This window comes from Engraulis encrasicolus, chromosome 4 (genome assembly GCF_034702125.1).
Source record: "Engraulis encrasicolus isolate BLACKSEA-1 chromosome 4, IST_EnEncr_1.0, whole genome shotgun sequence".
Taxonomy (NCBI): Eukaryota; Metazoa; Chordata; class Actinopteri; order Clupeiformes; family Engraulidae; genus Engraulis; species Engraulis encrasicolus.
The window spans coordinates 1,842,025-1,860,000 of NC_085860.1; the positions used below are offsets into that span (position 1 = coordinate 1,842,025).

General features: G+C 44.4%; 2 protein-coding genes across 3 annotated transcripts in view; both read right to left on the reverse strand.

The window, feature by feature from the left end:
* vwf (von Willebrand factor) overlaps positions 1–17,976 on the reverse strand; it is a 69,250-nt gene that overhangs the window by 28,568 nt on the left and 22,706 nt on the right. The window contains exons 26-38 of the mRNA XM_063196473.1: positions 17,964–17,976; positions 16,810–16,945; positions 15,353–15,563; positions 14,960–15,088; positions 13,031–13,210; positions 12,445–12,513; positions 11,309–11,513; positions 8,650–9,471; positions 7,353–7,460; positions 6,777–6,920; positions 6,129–6,272; positions 5,597–5,761; positions 3,496–3,542 (exon numbers count right to left, since the gene is read on the reverse strand). The exon at positions 17,964–17,976 is cut by the window's right edge and continues 152 nt beyond it. Of these exons, the coding sequence (XP_063052543.1) occupies positions 3,496–3,542; positions 5,597–5,761; positions 6,129–6,272; positions 6,777–6,920; positions 7,353–7,460; positions 8,650–9,471; positions 11,309–11,513; positions 12,445–12,513; positions 13,031–13,210; positions 14,960–15,088; positions 15,353–15,563; positions 16,810–16,945; positions 17,964–17,976 (2,373 nt within the window). The remainder of the gene's footprint in view (positions 1–3,495; positions 3,543–5,596; positions 5,762–6,128; positions 6,273–6,776; positions 6,921–7,352; positions 7,461–8,649; positions 9,472–11,308; positions 11,514–12,444; positions 12,514–13,030; positions 13,211–14,959; positions 15,089–15,352; positions 15,564–16,809; positions 16,946–17,963) is intronic.
* LOC134447153 (uncharacterized) lies at positions 82–2,879 on the reverse strand. 2 transcript variants are annotated; one of them, XM_063196477.1, is made up of 5 exons: positions 2,758–2,879; positions 1,808–1,930; positions 1,632–1,700; positions 1,292–1,388; positions 82–1,168 (listed from the first exon to the last, which is right to left on the reverse strand). In XM_063196477.1, exons 1-5 carry the CDS (start codon positions 2,761–2,763, stop codon positions 216–218), a joined length of 1,248 nt encoding a protein of 415 aa, XP_063052547.1. In that variant the 5' UTR covers positions 2,764–2,879; the 3' UTR covers positions 82–215. The 2 variants fall into 2 exon arrangements, with proteins under 2 accessions (XP_063052547.1, XP_063052546.1); XM_063196476.1 differs by lacking the exon at positions 2,758–2,879 and adding an exon at positions 2,155–2,306.

The window sequence follows — 17,976 nt, forward strand, 5'->3', positions numbered from 1 at the left end:
ACCACCACCACCACCACCACCACCCCTAAAATTACTTTGTGAGATATTACCTTTAATAAAAACAGAATAACTTGTAAACTGCAATCTGTAATATGTAATGTTAAAATAGATGTGTAATGTTAGGATATACTTGCGTACTCGAACGAGGAAATCATGGAAACCTTTAGTCGTGCACTTCATTTATTCATGAATTCTTTCAATAATCATTTGGTTAATTACACTTCTTTGGGCAAAAGATAAACATTCATGAATGTACCAAAAAAGTACACGTCCACCTTCTCCTTCATCTCTCCAATCAATTCATCATCCCTCCACACTCTTTCAATGGTTAAGGCCTCCTCTGTATCCGTAATGAAATCGCACCAACTCAAGCCAGTTACTGCAAGTTGGCCTTGAACCTGCCAGTAGTACTTGTGGTTTCTTTTAAGTTTCGCCTTCCCATTAGTAATTTTTACATGTCCTGCCTGTGTGATGTTTGAAATGGCTGGGCATTTCACCTCAGCAAGGCCAAAACATGGAATTTCATTTGGGTCATATACCCTTGCATCAGGGCTAGCCCCCAGGTGAGGAGCTTGAGGGTGAATGACTAACCCACAGCGACCCACATTGACATTGCACACCTGTGCATAGTGCTCCAGCACCTGTGGCTCCCGCTCCAGCCCCCTCTTCATGGCAGGAGTCTGGCGAGTGCCCTTAAGTATTCTCAATGCCAGGGACTCACCAGAGGACAGCCCTCTGACGTGGCTAACCTCATAAAATCTACTTGCTGTTACTCTCGGCTTTCGTAGAGCTTGCCATAGTGGGCACTCAGACTGTTCTCTTGTCTGCTTCTCTATGTCACTTGCCATATTATATGTAACAGTTAAAGTGTCGAAATGCAAAATTTGGATTGAGTTTTTTTCAAATTGTGGAATTTGGGTGGGAAATGTTGAGTCCTCTAAGGGCAGATTCGGGAATGCTGGTGCCTCTGGGTGCTGGATGTAATCCCCACATTTGACCACAGGAGGACACTGGTATGACAGGGGTGATCCTCGTGGCACAGGTCCGAACTTGGAGTCTACCATCGACAGCTGCGATAGGCCGTGCAGCACAGACGAGATCAGTGGTTGCGGCCTGATGTTTGTGAGCTTCTCCCCAATAGCCAGCATGTTGGGATCAGGCAGGGGTCCTGAAACAGATAAATATAAAAGGCGAAATGTTAAATTATTGACACGTCTTACAACTACTTTTGGTTTTCAAATATGATGTCAAGTGTCAACAGTGTCATATTAGTTACAGTAGTACACATTACCAGTGTATGCTTGATAGAGTGTTGATTTGCACACGCTCCTGGTGGATGGCTTTGGCTTCCTGACTACCAAGTCCTGAACCGGTTCTGCATGGATCCCCTGAGAAAGAGTTAATTTGTTAAAATACAGTCTTTGTTAGTTAAAATAACAGATTTGTGCTAGGTATCTCCAGTCTGTTTTTTAATCATGTGTGTGCGGGTGCTTCGATTTGTCAACAGTGCCTGGTCATATTTCTTAGGGAACATTGTTAGCAAAGCAAAAAGTGGCATACAAGTCATCTGACTGGCAAAAAGACTGACATTCTTCTCTATGTGGTACAGCTCAACACAGCTAAAACATTACCATGGTCCTAGGCCGATGCCATGCTTGAAGGGAGCTTGTGCAGGGCACAGGTGGTGGTACAGCTGTCACCTGCAGAGACAGAAGTGCAAACCAGGATTTAAAAAATGTGGTGATAGACCTCTAGGCATGGTCACTCAAATCAAACGGCAGACAGCAGCCCTGAACATACAACTTACCTTCAACATGCAGTAATGGGCCGACTGGAATAGCAAGGCCACAAGGTGGTTGCAGAGGACCTTCCCTGCTGTACAGCTGCATGATGTTCCTTGCAGTTCTGGAGCTTCAGCTTGGAAAACAATCTACATAAAATACACAGCAGTAATCCGACAGACAAGGTTAAACTAAAATAAGACAAAAAATGCACCAAATAATAAAGAAATGTAAGGATGAGCAATACAAATATAAAAACATCTTTAGAAATCTGGAACTGCCGTAAAGTAGTTAACCTCTTACACTGTTTACATGTTTAACAAACAGGATATTAAACACTTATTATTCAGACTCCTTAACTGCCTAAAATAACCTGCAAATAATGGGGCTGTTCTCGCTTCCTCATTGACCTGTAACACCTAGACCTGACAGCAACCTCCCTGTCAATGACGTTGGAAACTGGTAAGCAAAAAAAGTAAATAGCAAAATGGGAAATTAATTAATGAATCAAAAAGATTAATTCATACACTCTGTTATTGGCTTATGGTGTTGAATTTATGTACTAGGACGAGTTAAAACCCACATAGACCTTGGGAGCAGGACCACATAACACAGAGGGGGAGTCAGTTTTCAAACAGGCATTCTCGCTGAACTATTATTATATTGCAATTCTCTCATAACATAACATGACTGAGGAATGGTACAGTAGTCTACCCAGAAGGTTACAAAACCGGAGCGACAACGCTACGTAGCAACTGGTTGAAGCTGACTCCCCTCCTCGTTTACATTCTACCCAACAATCGAGCTGACTTTAAAACGTTTTTTTATCACAATACAAGCGAAATTAACTAATTCATCCTTGTTTAAAATAAACAACGATCTTGCTTTGTTGGTTTGGCCAAATACCAATAACCCATACGAACATCTATCTGAGGTAACGCCACAAACTGACGTTAGCATAAGCTTAACCGCTTACCTTCATAGTCGTGAATGAATTTCTCAAAAAACAAGCTGTATCCCTTGTCCAGTTTGGAGCGGGGTGTTGTCGAGTGACGGTTCACCAGACGATGAACGTCTGCAAAAGACAACCTTGGCAGATTTCCCAAAAAATATATATAGGCGAACATTGTTTACCTCCGTATACACAGAAACGACAGTATGACAGTTCACCGGAAGTTGGAATGCACAATCGGCCAATGAGGAAGTTGCTACGTAACAAGCGTGAAAATAGCTTATTGGCTGAGGGGCGCTTTGCCGCGAGGAGCGCTTTCGCCACTCTTTGTTGATTGCGACTTCATAAAAAAACTTCATATCGCAAAATTACGCATAGGAGAGCGCCATTTCGGCGCTCCTTCTTCACATGGCGCTCTAGGCGACCGCCTAGCCGGCCTATGCTAAAAACCGGCCCTGATCATAACAACATTGCTGTGACATTACAGAGAGCCATAGTGCTGCGCTAAGGGGTTAAGGGGCTAATGTTATATGTTGGAACCTGTACCACACTGTACTGAAAACAAACTTCACCTGCCTGCGGAGTCATCATTAAAGAATCATTCATTCATTCATAAAACAAACATGTACTCTGTTTTTGTTTCACATGTTTTATATTGCTGGTCATGTCCTCCTTTTTGGATTGAAGTGTCTGCTAACAGTGGTGTGATGTAATGTAATGTAATGTCGTGTTTAGTAATCAGAATCATCATGATGAGCTCACCGTCCTCTGCACTCCGTTGTCATCCACACACATTCCTGGTGGACCAGCTGTGGAAAAAGAAGACATTACATTCACCCTCACAATTACATTCACCATTATCATCACCATCATCACCATCATCATCATCAAGGGCGCCTGGAGCCATACGGCCGTACGCACTGTGCGTACCTTCACCAGTGGAGGATTTTTTTAAATTTATTTTTTGTATAAATATTACGCCTATTGTGTCTTCTATGAATGTTGTGACAATGCAACATATTATATGAGAAGAAGCAGCATGAAGCAAATTAAAGAGCAGAGACTATGGTTGGGCACCATTCATTTACAAAGGCAGATAGCCTGCTTTTTGCTTCTGTGCGTAAAACTCGCGCGCTCCTGAAAAAAAGATACAGCAACAAGTTCTAGTTCCATCAGCGGAATTCTAACTTCGGCTACCTCCAGTCAGACATAGCCCACAAATTTAAGTCTAGTATTTCTAGTTAGCAAAGACAGCTCTCCATTTCCCACTTGGAATAACACATAGCCTATGTCGTGGCGTCGCTGATGGCAGAAAAATCAAATAACCGAAGTTAATGTCTTGAAAGTGACAAGTTTCAATCGTAGCCAAAATCCAGTTGTCATGTGGGCTAGGAAGAAGGCATTGGATGGTAGCAGTAACAGGTAGGCTAAGCTGTTTCATTCATCACTGAGCCCGCCGCGGCAAATATTATAGGGTACTTTGCTTGTGTCATATTTAAAGTATTTTGGTTACCGGTTTGGTTAACCGCTTTCTACAGAGACGGTTTTATGAGAGGTACGGAACTTTGCTTTGTAGCCTACTAGCTTCGGACGGCAGCACTGACAGCTGGTTAGCTATGTGTGACATTATGTTCGGGAAAGCATTTAGTTCTAAAGCAATTCTGCATGTTTTGATGACATGCAGTTTGGGTGTTTTCTAATGCTTTTTGCGCACGTTTTCCTGTTTGCTGACATGAACAGCATTCTGCGATTTGTGTGCGAGTGTGTCGGTGGTTCTCTTGTGCTCTGTCTCTATTGCGCATTTGTTATCAGCCTGGACTAACATTCAGTGCACTCCCCGGTGGGTTAACAGGCGGATGTAGTCGCTTTCTGCCTTTTCTTGCACAACGTGCCCGGGCTTTTTATGGTCCCAGCTCAACCATTGTGACGTGAACTTCATTCATCATGCTGCAGCAGACACCTCTGCGCCAACTTTCTACCCGAGTCGAAAAGTATAGCCTAACGCTTGAAAATTTGTATCTAATGATATGGCGTCTGCCATAGCCTACTTCTTTCATCCCCATGCACGAGAGAGAACACAAGTGCATGCATGCCTTCGTAGTAGCATAGTCGGGGAAGTCGCTGCAGTTCAATGTCGCAGTTAAAAAAAAAAGTAATAGTAAGCGTATGCATGGCTGCACAAAAAGAAGTGAAACGCCAATATAGCCAAAAGGTTTTCAAAACCGTATAGGCCAACACCTTGTCAACGTCAACAAGTTACCTTGTTTCCTAGCCTAAAGCAATAAGAAAAATGGACAACTGATAAAGAAAACCACCCAGACATACTGACTATACTCCAATCCTATGTTTTTTTTCTCCTCCGGTGTCATTGTCCGCTGTCATTTCTCCGGTGGTTTTTTTTTGGGCGTGGGGGGGGGGGTGTCGGTGCGTACCTTACTGGTCAAGTCTGCAGGCGCCCCTGATCACCATCATAAATATTGTCCCCAGTCCAAACCAGGTCACACACAATCATTTAATCAATATTTCTAGTGTACTTACTAGATAAATTAGGTTAAGAGGTAATTATCACCATAGTTAACATGAAAGTATAATAACATGAGACGTAACACTTTTTAGATGCGTCCTAGCATCTCTATAAGAGGGTATGTCTGTCCGTCCGTCGGTCTGCCTGTCCGTCTGAAACGCATTCTTCAAATTGTAATTCCCTCCTGTGTCCACACGGCGGCAGTGCATAGATGGACTCATCTTTGTCTGCCTGTCGGACTTGTTCAGAAGAATTTTACTTTGCATGCAGAGATATTCTTGTCCATGTAATGTTGGCAAGCCAGGACCTCTGTGATTTCTGTTTGCGTTCCTTTCTTACCGCGGCACAGTTTGTCGTAGAACGTATGTCCCAGCGTTGCCAGGGCAATGAGATCATCCATGCTGCTGAGCTGGATGGCGTTGGTGGGCGTGTCCGCTCCAGCGAGCGTGCTCAAGTCGTTGTGGTCAACTTCCGCCCCTACACCCACAGGAAACACTGCCACACCTATGGTATAAAGCAGAGCGTTATAGTCAGGAAATGCTGCCACACCTACAGTGCAGAGTATTGTGGTCAGGGATGGGTTAATGAAAGAGCCTACCATGCTGAGGCCCAGGGGACGCACAGGTGCCATTACAATTCACTTAGCTGTGACACTATTATCCAAAGAGGTTTACAGTTATTACAGTGGTTACAGTCCCTGGAGCAATGTGGAGTTAGGGCCCTTGATACACCTTCCTGTTGGTCAGATTGGGATTCGATTCGAACTTGATCCAAAGATGAACTCCTCATTAAGCTCCCATGCAACATGTACATATGATTGCACCCATCCATCCCCATTCCCCATTTTCACTCTGACTTAACAGTAGCTAACCTGCAGTCAGCGCTTCACTTGCTGCCTCCTGGACAGAATCCAGAGACTTGTCCGTAACCACCATCACCACCACTTTAGGGACGCCCACTCGGCCGCCACCGGCTGAGGAGATGGCTGTGTGGACCGCTGACCGGAGAGTAGAACCTGATAAAAAACAAAACAAAGACACTGTCACACACAGTGGTGCCATTTTATTGCACTGCCCTCCGGTGAATGTGGCTCGATATGCATGCATCGATGCATGTGATGATCTCTGTGGGCACATGGATGTCTGTATACACAGGTGTTTTCCCACAGGTGTGTTTGTTCATTGTGCTTGTACTTGCTCATGTTTGTGAGTGAATGAGGGTGCTTCTAAAAAAACCTCAGATGTCAAGTTAAATCAACACTGTACATATTTCAATTGAATGAATACACCACCTACTCACTATCTATTGGCCGTCTATTGACCGTAGACTTTGCTTTGTCCAATAGTAATAATAATAATAATAATAAGAAATTTTATGTTAAGCGCCTTTCAAGATACCCAAGGTCCCTTTACAATTAAAACAGATAGATAACAGTAGAAAAAGTAGAAAAAAGCATCAATGAGTTAAAAATAGGAGAATAATTAGAATGTAAAATAAAAATAAAAATAGTAGGTCTCACCCAGCCTGGCGGTGTCTGAGGGGGTGCTGTGTATGCCCTCCAGTCGGCTGAGGAGCTGGTCTTTGCTCTGGGTGTCTCCCCACGAGATCTCCTCCACCATCTTCTCACCGTACACCTGAACCGACACCTGGGTGCTGTTTGGGCCTGTTGAAACACACAGTCAGACACACACACACGCACACACGTGCACGCACACACACCCACACACAGATTACACAGGTGTGTTTCATTTTAAACATGCACACATGCTCTCTCTCTCTCTCTCTCTCTCTCTCTCTCTCTCTCTCACACGCACACACACACACACACACACACACACACACACACACACACACACACACACACACACACACACACACACACACACACACACACACACAAACATACACATACACACAGACACAGTATCGCATGCACACAGTACTCTTTTGTTTCATGCATGCACCTTGCACACACACACACACACACACACACACACACACACACACACACACACACACACACACACACACACACACACACACACACACACACACACACACACACACTTGACACAAAGGCATTCAGATGTCTCACCAATGTCTGTATTCTGGATGAATGCCTTCACAAATGTTTTCAGGTCCTCAAAGTGGTCTCTGGATGCTCTGATTAGGAACTGTACATCCATGGGTTTTGTACAAGGAACTGTGGAGGGAGAGATATATGGAGAGAGAGAGAGAGAGAGAGAGAGAGAGAGAGAGAGACAGAGAGAGAGAGACAGAGACAGAGACAGAGACAGAGAACACTTACAAATACAGTAAATTACAAAAACAGTGTATAACTGTAAATAGAGGAAGGAAGTATAATCAGGAAAATGTGCGTGAGACAAAACATGTCAGACTGGGAGAGAAGACGATGGGCTACAAACTCAAACATAGGAGAGACGAAAGGAGATAAAAGGGGGCAGGAAAGTGAGAACAAAACAGGACATAGCAATGAATGGAAAGCAGAAATCAAACAGGATAGAAGGATGGACGGAGATCTGAGGTGAATGGAAAAGTACATAACACATTTCAAAGACAGACACTAAAGAGAAGATTGGACAGCAGAGAGGACGGAGAGAAAGAATGAATAATATTATTCATTATGTCTTTTTGACAAAGTCAAGTCATTACTTTTCTTTTGCTTCAGGCTTTTTTGCTTTCACTAACATATTTCAACAGTGTAACTGCCGTCTTCCTCAGATGGAAACAGAAATTACACTGTTGAAACATGTCTGAATCAAAAGAAAAGAGAAAGAGTAGTGGAGGAAGGTGACAGAGTATGTGTAAAATAGAGTAGTTAGTTAGATAGAGTATGTTAGTTAAATAGAGTAGTTAGTTAGATAGAGTATGTTAGTTAAATAGAGTAGTTAGTTAGATAGAGTATGTTAGTTAAATAGAGTAGTTAGTTAGATATAGTATGTGTAAAAGCTAGGATGAAGGACATCAAAGCTGTGGAGATAAGGAAGTTCACATGCAGTAGAAGAAGCAGGGCTGTCTTTTTGTGGTGTTGCTATTGTCATGCTCTCAGACTTTTTAAAGGTGACAATAGTTATATACATTGAGGAGAGGATATGTTGGGTTGCCTTGGAGCCAGAGTTGTCAATCTTGGGCTCAGAAAGCAAAAAAAAAACAGCCACAGTCTTCTCTTCTTCCAACTCAGGTGGAGTTGGACTGGGTAGCTGGTCTGTCTTGAGTTCTCTCATTTATGACCAGCTGACTCAGAGCCAGTTGGATCAAATTTGTGGCAGGGTTTTTTACTTTCTGAATCCGAGATGGACACTTGGAGAAAACCTATGTACAAAGAGCAGAGCAGAGGGGATGAGTGGGATTTGAGTTTCCTCGGAGCTGACCTGAGGGCGGCAGTTTGGGCAGTGGGGCCAGAGAGGGGAGTACGGGGCGCTTGAGGTGGTGAGTCAAGTTCCACAGCAGGGGGCGCAGCTGATTCAGGTCCTCGGGCCTCTGGAACATGATTGGCTTATCGGGGTGACTCAGGGGCTCCAGATCCTCCTCCCGAACCTTTGGGCCAATCACGACGGGGAACACCTGCGTGTGGGCGGAGCTGGGCGGCCTCTCGATGGTGTCAGTGGGTGGGTTCTCGGTGATCAGGAAGACCAGTTGGTCGGGTGCATGAGTGGGTCGCTCTGTAGTAGAGGTCTCGTAGAGCGAGCGGACGGCCTCGCCTGTGTTGGTCTTGCTGCCGCCCGCGTAGGTGATCTGCCTCATGCGCTCCAGCAGCGCCTGACGCCGATGGAGCTCCATGGAGCTTATCTCCACGGTGACCGTCTCCGAGTATTGGATGATGGTGATGGTGATGAACCACTCCTCCTCCAGCAGCGTCACCACCTCGATCAGCGAATCGCGCGTGCGGTTGAAGTTCTCCTCTCCCACCTCATCGGAACCCTCCAGTAGGAACACCAGGCCCACAGCTTCCTGGCCGGGGCTCGGGGTCAGACGGGTGTGGCTCAGTGCACCTAGGCCAGGTGTGGTGGGGGCAAAGGCAGGAAGTGTGGTGATGAGACCGGGGACCGTGGTGACAAGGCCAGGGACCGTCGTGGTGACAAAAGCAGAGGCGGTGGTGACGAGGGCTGAGGGCAGCACCGCAGGTCTTTCGGTGGTCGGCAGTGGTGTCTGTGGCTGCTGTCTGGTGGGTTTGGGAGGCTGCGGTGCTTGGCCTAGTAGAAAAGAGTAGAGTAGAGATACTTTACCCATGGTTCACTGACTTCACTGACAGTTAGAGTTATGAAAAGATCTAGGTTTACGCGACCTCGTCAACATGCGACGTGGCAGGCTTTTATCCCGCTTATCTGCCGTTAGGGTAGGGTACTTTTTAAATCTATTACTGGTTGTAGGAACCATGACAACTGCACCAGAATCTTGTGAGCAAGATATACGCGTCGCGTCTAACTTAGATGTGTCTAACTTAGATGTGTCTAGAATCTTCGTTTGGAATGCAGACGTTGTGATTATTTAATTCTCCGTAGATGATGTGCATGGATCCTGCAGCGTGTTCACTTACTGTAGATAAAGAAGCACTCATCAGATTTCTTTTTTCAATTTTAATCGCCTCACATCACAGACGTTTCGGGCTGAAATCGCCATTTCACACTGAAGAGGGGTGTAAGCCCGAAACGTCTGTGATGTGAGGCGATTAAAATTGAAAAAAGAAATCTGATGAGTGCTTCTTTATTCACTTTCTTTTGAGAATTGAGTTCATTCATTGACGAAGTTAAGCACCCAGTGTAAAATATAAGAAGACAAGGTGTTGAGCGCGCTTCCTGATCTTTCCACTTACTGTAGATACCATTGGCATTCCAAACAAAGTTTCTATGCTCGTCTAGCTTATAGTAGCTGCACACTTGACGACTGACCGGTTCCATCAGAAAAGAGAATTCCGTTGCCCTTATAGAGGAAGACCCATTACAAGAGTGTGCTACTTTCTAAGGCTGTTTTCACACCTGGTCCCTTTCGGCCATTTAAGCAAACTCAGACCTGTGACTCAGCGTGTTCTGCGCATATGAGAACGCTCCAAAGTGTACCCAGACGGGACTCACTAGTTTCATGCCGTGTCGGCCGGGAGGTCTATACTTGCGCCTTGCGTCATTCAGAGTGACAGCTGCCCCATGGCACAGAAGATACAGTAGCTGGTAGGCTACGTATTTTCAGTTGAAGTACACCATCAAAGGAACTATAGTAGACCTATTGGTTATTTAAGCAACACATTTAAAATAAGTAATTTTTCAAACACCCTGACCAACTTGGCTTCCAGCAGTGACCACTGCGAACTGTTAAAACAGTGTTGTCAAGATAAAGTTACATCGGGCTATACTGTAGGCTATTTTGCAATGAATTTGCAATAGACTACTGTAATTCTGCTGTGGTTTACACTATTTTGACCTACATTATTTACTGCTTTACTGGTAGTGCGGTTATTGAAAATGAGGCATTTTAGAACTATGGTATTGATGATTGAAAATTAAAGTAATGTTTTTGTATGTGGACAAAATACTAAAACCACCCTTGTGCACGTCGCCACCGACCTCAGCTCTCGTGCACGAGTACGCACAACCCAAATCCCGCCCATCCGGGCTGACATGGAGTGAAACTAGTAAGTCCCTACCCGAGACGTTTTTGATCATATTCAGTGTATTGCAAAAAGAACCGGCTGCTCTTTCTGGTCCCCTAAGGCTTTTATTGTGTGTCAATCTCCTTTTTATTGCACTCGCAGGTACCAGTACGGACCACTTCAGAGGTGTCTGGGTACACTTTGGAGTATTCACACATATACATAAAATGCTGAGTCACAGGTCTTCGCCTCACAGGAGTTTGTTTAAATGGCTGAAAGGGACCAGGTGGTGTGAAAACAGCCTACTTATGAGCCTTCTAAGCTGCAATGACTGTCTTTGAAGAGAATCAATTTTTTTGCAAATCAGTTCACTTCCCTCTACCCAACACACAAAAGTGTATGGGATGGAAACAACCTGTCATAAAATGCAGCAGAGTACTCTATACCTTGTGTGGGGACCACAACAACAACATGTGGTTTCTCAGGGGCAGGCGTGGCTTGCGGCTTCTCAGGGGCAGGTGTTGGCTGGGCCTTAGGCTTGGGCACGTCCGGCTCCAGACCCAGGGTACACAAGTACTCGGTGATGACCGGACCCTGGTCCTCCAGCTCAGCTGGACTGCTCAGCACATAGGCACGGCTGGCTGGTGTGGCCTAATAACGATAATCATTTCATTATTCATTAAACAATATTCATTCTTATTTCATTTAATGCCTTCATTCATTTATTCATTCATTAATTCATTCATTCCCTTGGTAATGTTGCTGTTGTTATTTCTTAAGACTTGGCTTGGTAATGCCATTATTTTTATTTCTCAAGAATTGTCTTGAAAATGTAGTTATTGTTTATTAAGACTTGTCTTGGTGATGTAGTTATTATATATCAAGACTTGCCTTGGTGGTGTTATTTATTATTTATTATATGGTTGTGACGTCATCTGTCGAATGCTCCATTCATTTCAACGGGGCTCCCCAACGTTCGGACGTCTGTTATTTTTCGATAACGGACGGGTTGGTCTATAACAGACCGCTGTCAATGGCAACAAGACTTTTCACTGCTAAAGCGACTTTTCAACAAGACTCTAATCAGCTGCTGTGATAGACAGCACCCGTTGTCCTGGCTACCGCTGTCAATGGCAACAAGACGTTCACTGCTAAAGCCACTGGCTTGTATACAAGTCAGTGGCTAAAGCGAATGTTTCATATCACTCCGCAGGGGGTCCGGTCTTTTGTCACTCTAATCAGCTGCTGTGATAGACAACACCTGTTGTCCTGGCTAGCCTACCTAGCTGTTGCCTAGCGGTGTTCCACAACGGCACTGTTTTGTTTTGCGCAGCAACAATCTTAACATTAAATAGGTCTAAAGAAATGTCCCCGCATGTGTGAATCATTTAAGTATATCCATATAATAAGCGGGTTAACTTTCGGCGAGTCGGTCGCGTTGTGGAATAGCAGCACTTCAGAGAGAACAAGACCCCAAGATTCTCTCTGTCGTGCTGCTATTCCACGGTAGCGACCTTCTCGCTGAACGTTAACCCTTACTTCAGACTTGCCTTGGTGGTGTTATTTATTATTTCAGACTTGCCTTGGTGATGTCGTTGATCTGCGCCATGTCCACACCAGGGCCAAGGGCCACAGAGAGCACGGTGATGTCCTAAATAACAACAACAATGATTATTATATTTTTTATAGCACAATTCATATAAACATTTGATCAATGTGCTTTACTGTAAGAGATGTGTGTGGCCTGACAATGCACAGTAGTAGTCATTAAAATGACTTTTCTACCATTGTACTAAATTACTAGTAATTAATACATTATGACTTGGTCAAGCCATTTAGCTAACAGCAAATTCATAACAACAATTGAAACAACAAATTCATAACAGCAAATAATGTCTTCAGAGTTTAATCGATTTGCACAGAGACTGTCACCAAAATCGATGACAAAGTCTTAATCTGTTACCTAAGGCTCTCTGTAATGTCAGTGTTGTTATGATGTAGTAGAGTCTTTTCAGCAATGAGTGAACGGGCACACCTACGGGCCCGTCTGCAGAAAGAGGCTACGCAATTACCTTTACTACCACAAAATGTTGTCTTGAGTGATACGTTTAGTCATGATAACAGTAAATGTCTAACAGGGCCGATGTCTTGAGAGTGCAAGCAGTGACCTTCTTGCGTAGCAGTCGCTGGGTGGTCCTCATGGCTCGGGGGTTGGCGCTGGCCGTCAGCAGGATGGCAACACGCTCGGCGTGCGCCCGCTTGTTCTTGTCGTAGATGTAGACCGACAGGTACTTCAGAGCCTCGTCGATGTACGCCACCTCCCCACCCGTGTAGCGCAGGTCACGCACCTGTGGATACAAGCAGGGCCGAATTAATGCACAGGCTAAATATGGCTGCTGCCTAGGGGTCCCCACCTGCCAGGGGCCCCACTATTGGTCAAAAGTGAGAAATTACAGAATTATGACAAGATGCAATATTGAAAAATTCATCTGTCATGTTGACTACAGTTGGTAGACGTGCTGTCCCTAATTCCTAGCATGTAATTATGACACTCCATGTAAATTTGTTGCAATTATTTTTTTGGGGGGGCACATCAACTTGTAGCCTATGGGCCCCAGGCTATCTTAATCCGGCCCTACAAGAAACCTGTGAACACTATAATCTTCCAAGACTCTAAAACACAGCCATGCTATGCCTATACAGCCCTACAAAGGTAAAGCAAAAATATTTGATAGAAATTGAGACTGTTTAGATGGAAGTGCTCTTCATTACTAGCCTAGAAAACTAGACGGTCTTAGTGGCCGCAGCTGTAGCTTAGGGGTTTAGCTCGCTAGGCTACTTCATTACACCTCTTTTATCTTGTAACAAAGCCTTATGGTCCAAATGTGTCCCGTTTTAGAGATGTTGCTGTGTCAAATCTGCAGTAATGACTGTATCCAAGATAATGCTAATACTTTGAAGGCATTTTTCTCTGTTTCAATGTTGGCGTAGTAACTGAACTTTGCCTATGTAGGCTACTTTCACTCACCCACTATTACAGTAGCACAAGTGTGTCCATGCATATATGCCTGTGTTTCTTTTTTTTCAAGATATGTTTTTAGGCTTTTTTATGCTTTTAATCAGGACAAGACCGTGCAAGATTGTGACAGGAGAGGAGCGGCAGAGAGCGAGGGGAAGGATCGGCAAAGGACCTTGGGCCAGAATGGAACATGGGTCGCCAGCGTAATGGTATGGCATCTTAACTCATTCAGTCATGATAGTATCTAGGTTTAACTACTAATTAATATTTAAGACCAGATCCAGTAGCCTGGGCGAATAGCCGACTGTTGACTCCGTCAATCAGTCTGGCAAAAGCCATGAGGAATCCGTCTCTGTGGATGGTGGGAGATGGTCTGATCTTACTCTATCATATAAATTAATTGAAGTTCCAAACTGGAATGAAAATCCATATTGTGCTTTATTAGCATGCCTGTTACATTATAGCGTCGCAAAAGCATACAAATAACAAAACGAAAGTGTGAATATAGTTACCTTAACCAATCAGTAACGGAGCTCGCGGGTGAGTTCTACGTCACCACTCTCAACTGTTTGCTGATTGGCGAAACACTGAGAGAACCGAGCTCGAGGCTTTTGCCAGACGATGTGCGGAGCCAAAATCTTTGGGTGGAGTACAGAGGATGGCGTTGCGAGGCTACTAGATCCAGTGGAGTAGTTGGAATTCAGAAATGCAAGGTTTATTTGCTTGAGAGAGAGGGAGAGGAGGCCATAGGCACAAAGGCCTAGACACAGGCCCCCTCACCCCCTCTCTGAGGTGTTAACAGCAGGACAGGTAAAAGCAGAGAAGAGGTAGAACAAAGCAAGCCAGTGTCTGAATTCCAACTACTCCACTGGATCTGGTCTTAAATATCAATTAGTAATACTTAAATATTTTCAGTCATGAACACACCCACATGCCTGAGTGTCTTTTTATTACCATATGTCTCTAGTATGTGTGATAGTACATTTGTAGTATCATTTTATGTTTGTCTCTGTTAGTGTTGTTCAGTGTACAGTATGTAGCCTATATTTCTTTACTGTATGAGTGTATTCTAACTCACCATCTTCCTGAAAATCCACTTCTGCACCTGCATGTCATAACTCTTGACGCCAGAGTGGTAGAGGAGCACAGTGGCCCGAGTGTGTGCAGAGCCCATTCGGAATCGCTCAACCACAGTCAACACGTAGGCCTGCGCAATATAAAAATAAACACTACTATTATACAGCATATTGTGTTAGATTTGTTCCTAATTATTACAGTAATACTGAATACTACATTACACTACATTACATATACAGTAGACTAGTCTATTAATACAGCTTATGACATGCTCTCACAGGCAACTCAGGTATACAGTAAGTACTGGAGTTGATTGGATATATGATATTGTTGCAGGGGTGTCTGTAAAACTGCAACACAATGTTGATGCAAATGATGAAAGGTTCTACTCCACCTTGACTGCCACAAAGTCCTCCTCGCTGAGCGCAGTGGAGCCGTCGATAAGGAAGGCCAGGTCCATGGCCCGGTCGCAGCCCCCCTCGGGGAACACAGTGGAGTAGAGCAGGGGGGCGGGGGTGGTGAAGATGGTGGTGGGCTCCAGCGTTGTGGTCACAGCGCCCCCCACTGGGCATGCCTCGCACGTCAGGGTGTTGTTCTCACAGCGGCTGGATGAATTATACGGTATGTATTGGGAATATGTGTTGCATGTGCAGTGTTGCACAGAAAACACATGCCACGCACATACGTGCACAACCACAGTGTATACATCACAATATAGAAGTAGTAAACTATTGTTCTACGTATGTCATGTGTAACCTGCCATATTGCAAAAGGAGGTCCTGTGTGTATCTGTGTATTCGACTTCTTACAACTGCTTTGGTCAGTATTGCTGTCCTAATACCTCTACATTAGACTGGATGAAGTCTCCTTGTTGTAAGTGTAATACTCTAGAATGGTGTTTAAATGTCATGCATTAAAGTGCCCATGGCGTGAAATTTTGACCTTATGATGTTTTGGGGCCTTAAAATGAGTTACTCTGACCTCCTGAAGTCATCCCAGTGGTTTGCAATGTGTTACTGTGTACACAGAGCTGTGCTGGAGGTTCCTCCCAGTTTGTAAACAAACTCTGACACAGCATCCAATTGACGCAAAGCTCGTGTGTGCCCGAGATGACGTCCTGCCCTCGTTCGCTCTCAACTCGTCCACGCCCTCTCTCCACCCACTAGCCCGCCCATTCATTTGAAAAAACTATAAATACCAGCAGAACACCACATATGTACTGGTTCAATGTCTGAGGGAACATTTTCCGGACTAATGCTTTCACAATCTGGGACAATACAGAGCAAGTTATGGCCAACACCTGACGCTGAAGTCTGGATCAATACCACCAAGCCTCCTGAACAAGTAAGTCATGAAAAGCTTCCAGTCTGTATTACAGTGTCATGGCTAACTAGCCTGCAGTATTAGCTGTGGAGTGGGGAAAAACCATACATTAGCCATGAAAGCTACACTGTACCAAAAGCAATAGCCATACTCTGTCTTGTTTTTCTTGGGAAATCGACTGTAAAATATAACCATGGTCTTTTGAACTTACATGTACATCAAGCATGAGCACAATTAACTAAATGGTTTCGATGGAAATGAAACCTTGACGACCGGGCTAGCGGCTATGTTAGCCCACCTGCAGTCAAATAACACAGGCATCCAGCTAGCTAGCTAACAAGGAATGTGATGTTGACAATTATTCTATTACACGCCAATTTAACAAGACCAAATTGCTCAACATTTCGTTGGTTGACCAAGGAGGGTCCTGTGGTTGAAAACAAGGCATTTTTAAACGTTGTTGGTGAAAACACGATTTACTACTAGATAGCCTACTGCAATGTGTTTCTATTCCTGCTACTCACATACCATATCTGGCAGAGGTCTGGGTTGTCATGGTTGAGGATGATGTGTTTCCCGTGGGATATCCTCTCCCCTTCGTGCATGCACACCTCACACTGCTCTGGATTCACACACTTCAACAGGAGCTCATCCAGAATCTTACCTGCAAGGAAACAGGAGGGCGGACGGATGGCAGAGAAAGAGTTCGTAACTTTGCCTTCAAGAGTAAAAGGCGGCAAAGAGAATCACAGCAGCATCTCATATGTTGGAGATTATCTTCAGTTTGTATTTAGAGCAGTTCCAAACTAGCCTGATTATCATCGACTTTCAAATCTCTTCGAGGCTTGGTCTGACCAAGAGCATAACAATTAACATTTCCCAAACAGCATTTCCCAAATGGCCTCCCTTGGTTTGCTAATGTATGTTTTCTTCCCAACAAAGTGGGAGGAGTTCCTGTATTTGCGGGAACTCAGAAAGAACTTGCATTGACTCTTGGCCTGACTGGTAGCAACGCTGAAGCTGTTGCATCACCAGGAGGGCACAGCCTGGCTAGTTCCAAACTAACATTTCTATGTTACGGCATCTTCATCAGAGTCATAAGTAAAAGGCATTTGTGAGAAAAAAGAGAGATGTGCTATTTTCTATACTTAAAAACCTGCTCTCACGGAATGCAATGCAATGAACACAAAGACTAACATTGGGGGATTTCTGAATACTATTTTGTGTAATAGAACATTGATATCAATTGTGCGGCAGTTACAAGGTGAACAGAAACAGTAGAAACAGAATTAAATGGAGTCAATATTGCAGCAGAACAATGCAGTTATAGTTACAATGACATGCTAAATTTTCAAATGAAGGAGAACTTCAGTCGTCAGTTTACACAAGGAAGAGCGCGACACTGCTTCTTCACGGTTCACCACTTTTTATTGGTGCTGAGTGCTGACGATGCAGGCCTAAGTGCCGAAACGTCAGCATAAAAAGTGGTGAACCGTGAAGAAGCAGTGTCGCGCTCTTCCTTGTGAAAACTGACGACTGAAGTACCCTGAAAAGCTGCACCTGCTGAAAAAGAAACCATGAGGTGCGCGGGCTTTCGCAAAACTTTGTCAAATGCGGGAGAACAAAAGCAATGGTCATTGAGAAAACGAGAAGAGAGGGAAAAGGAGAGGAGAGCAGCTGACCTGGCGGGCAGGT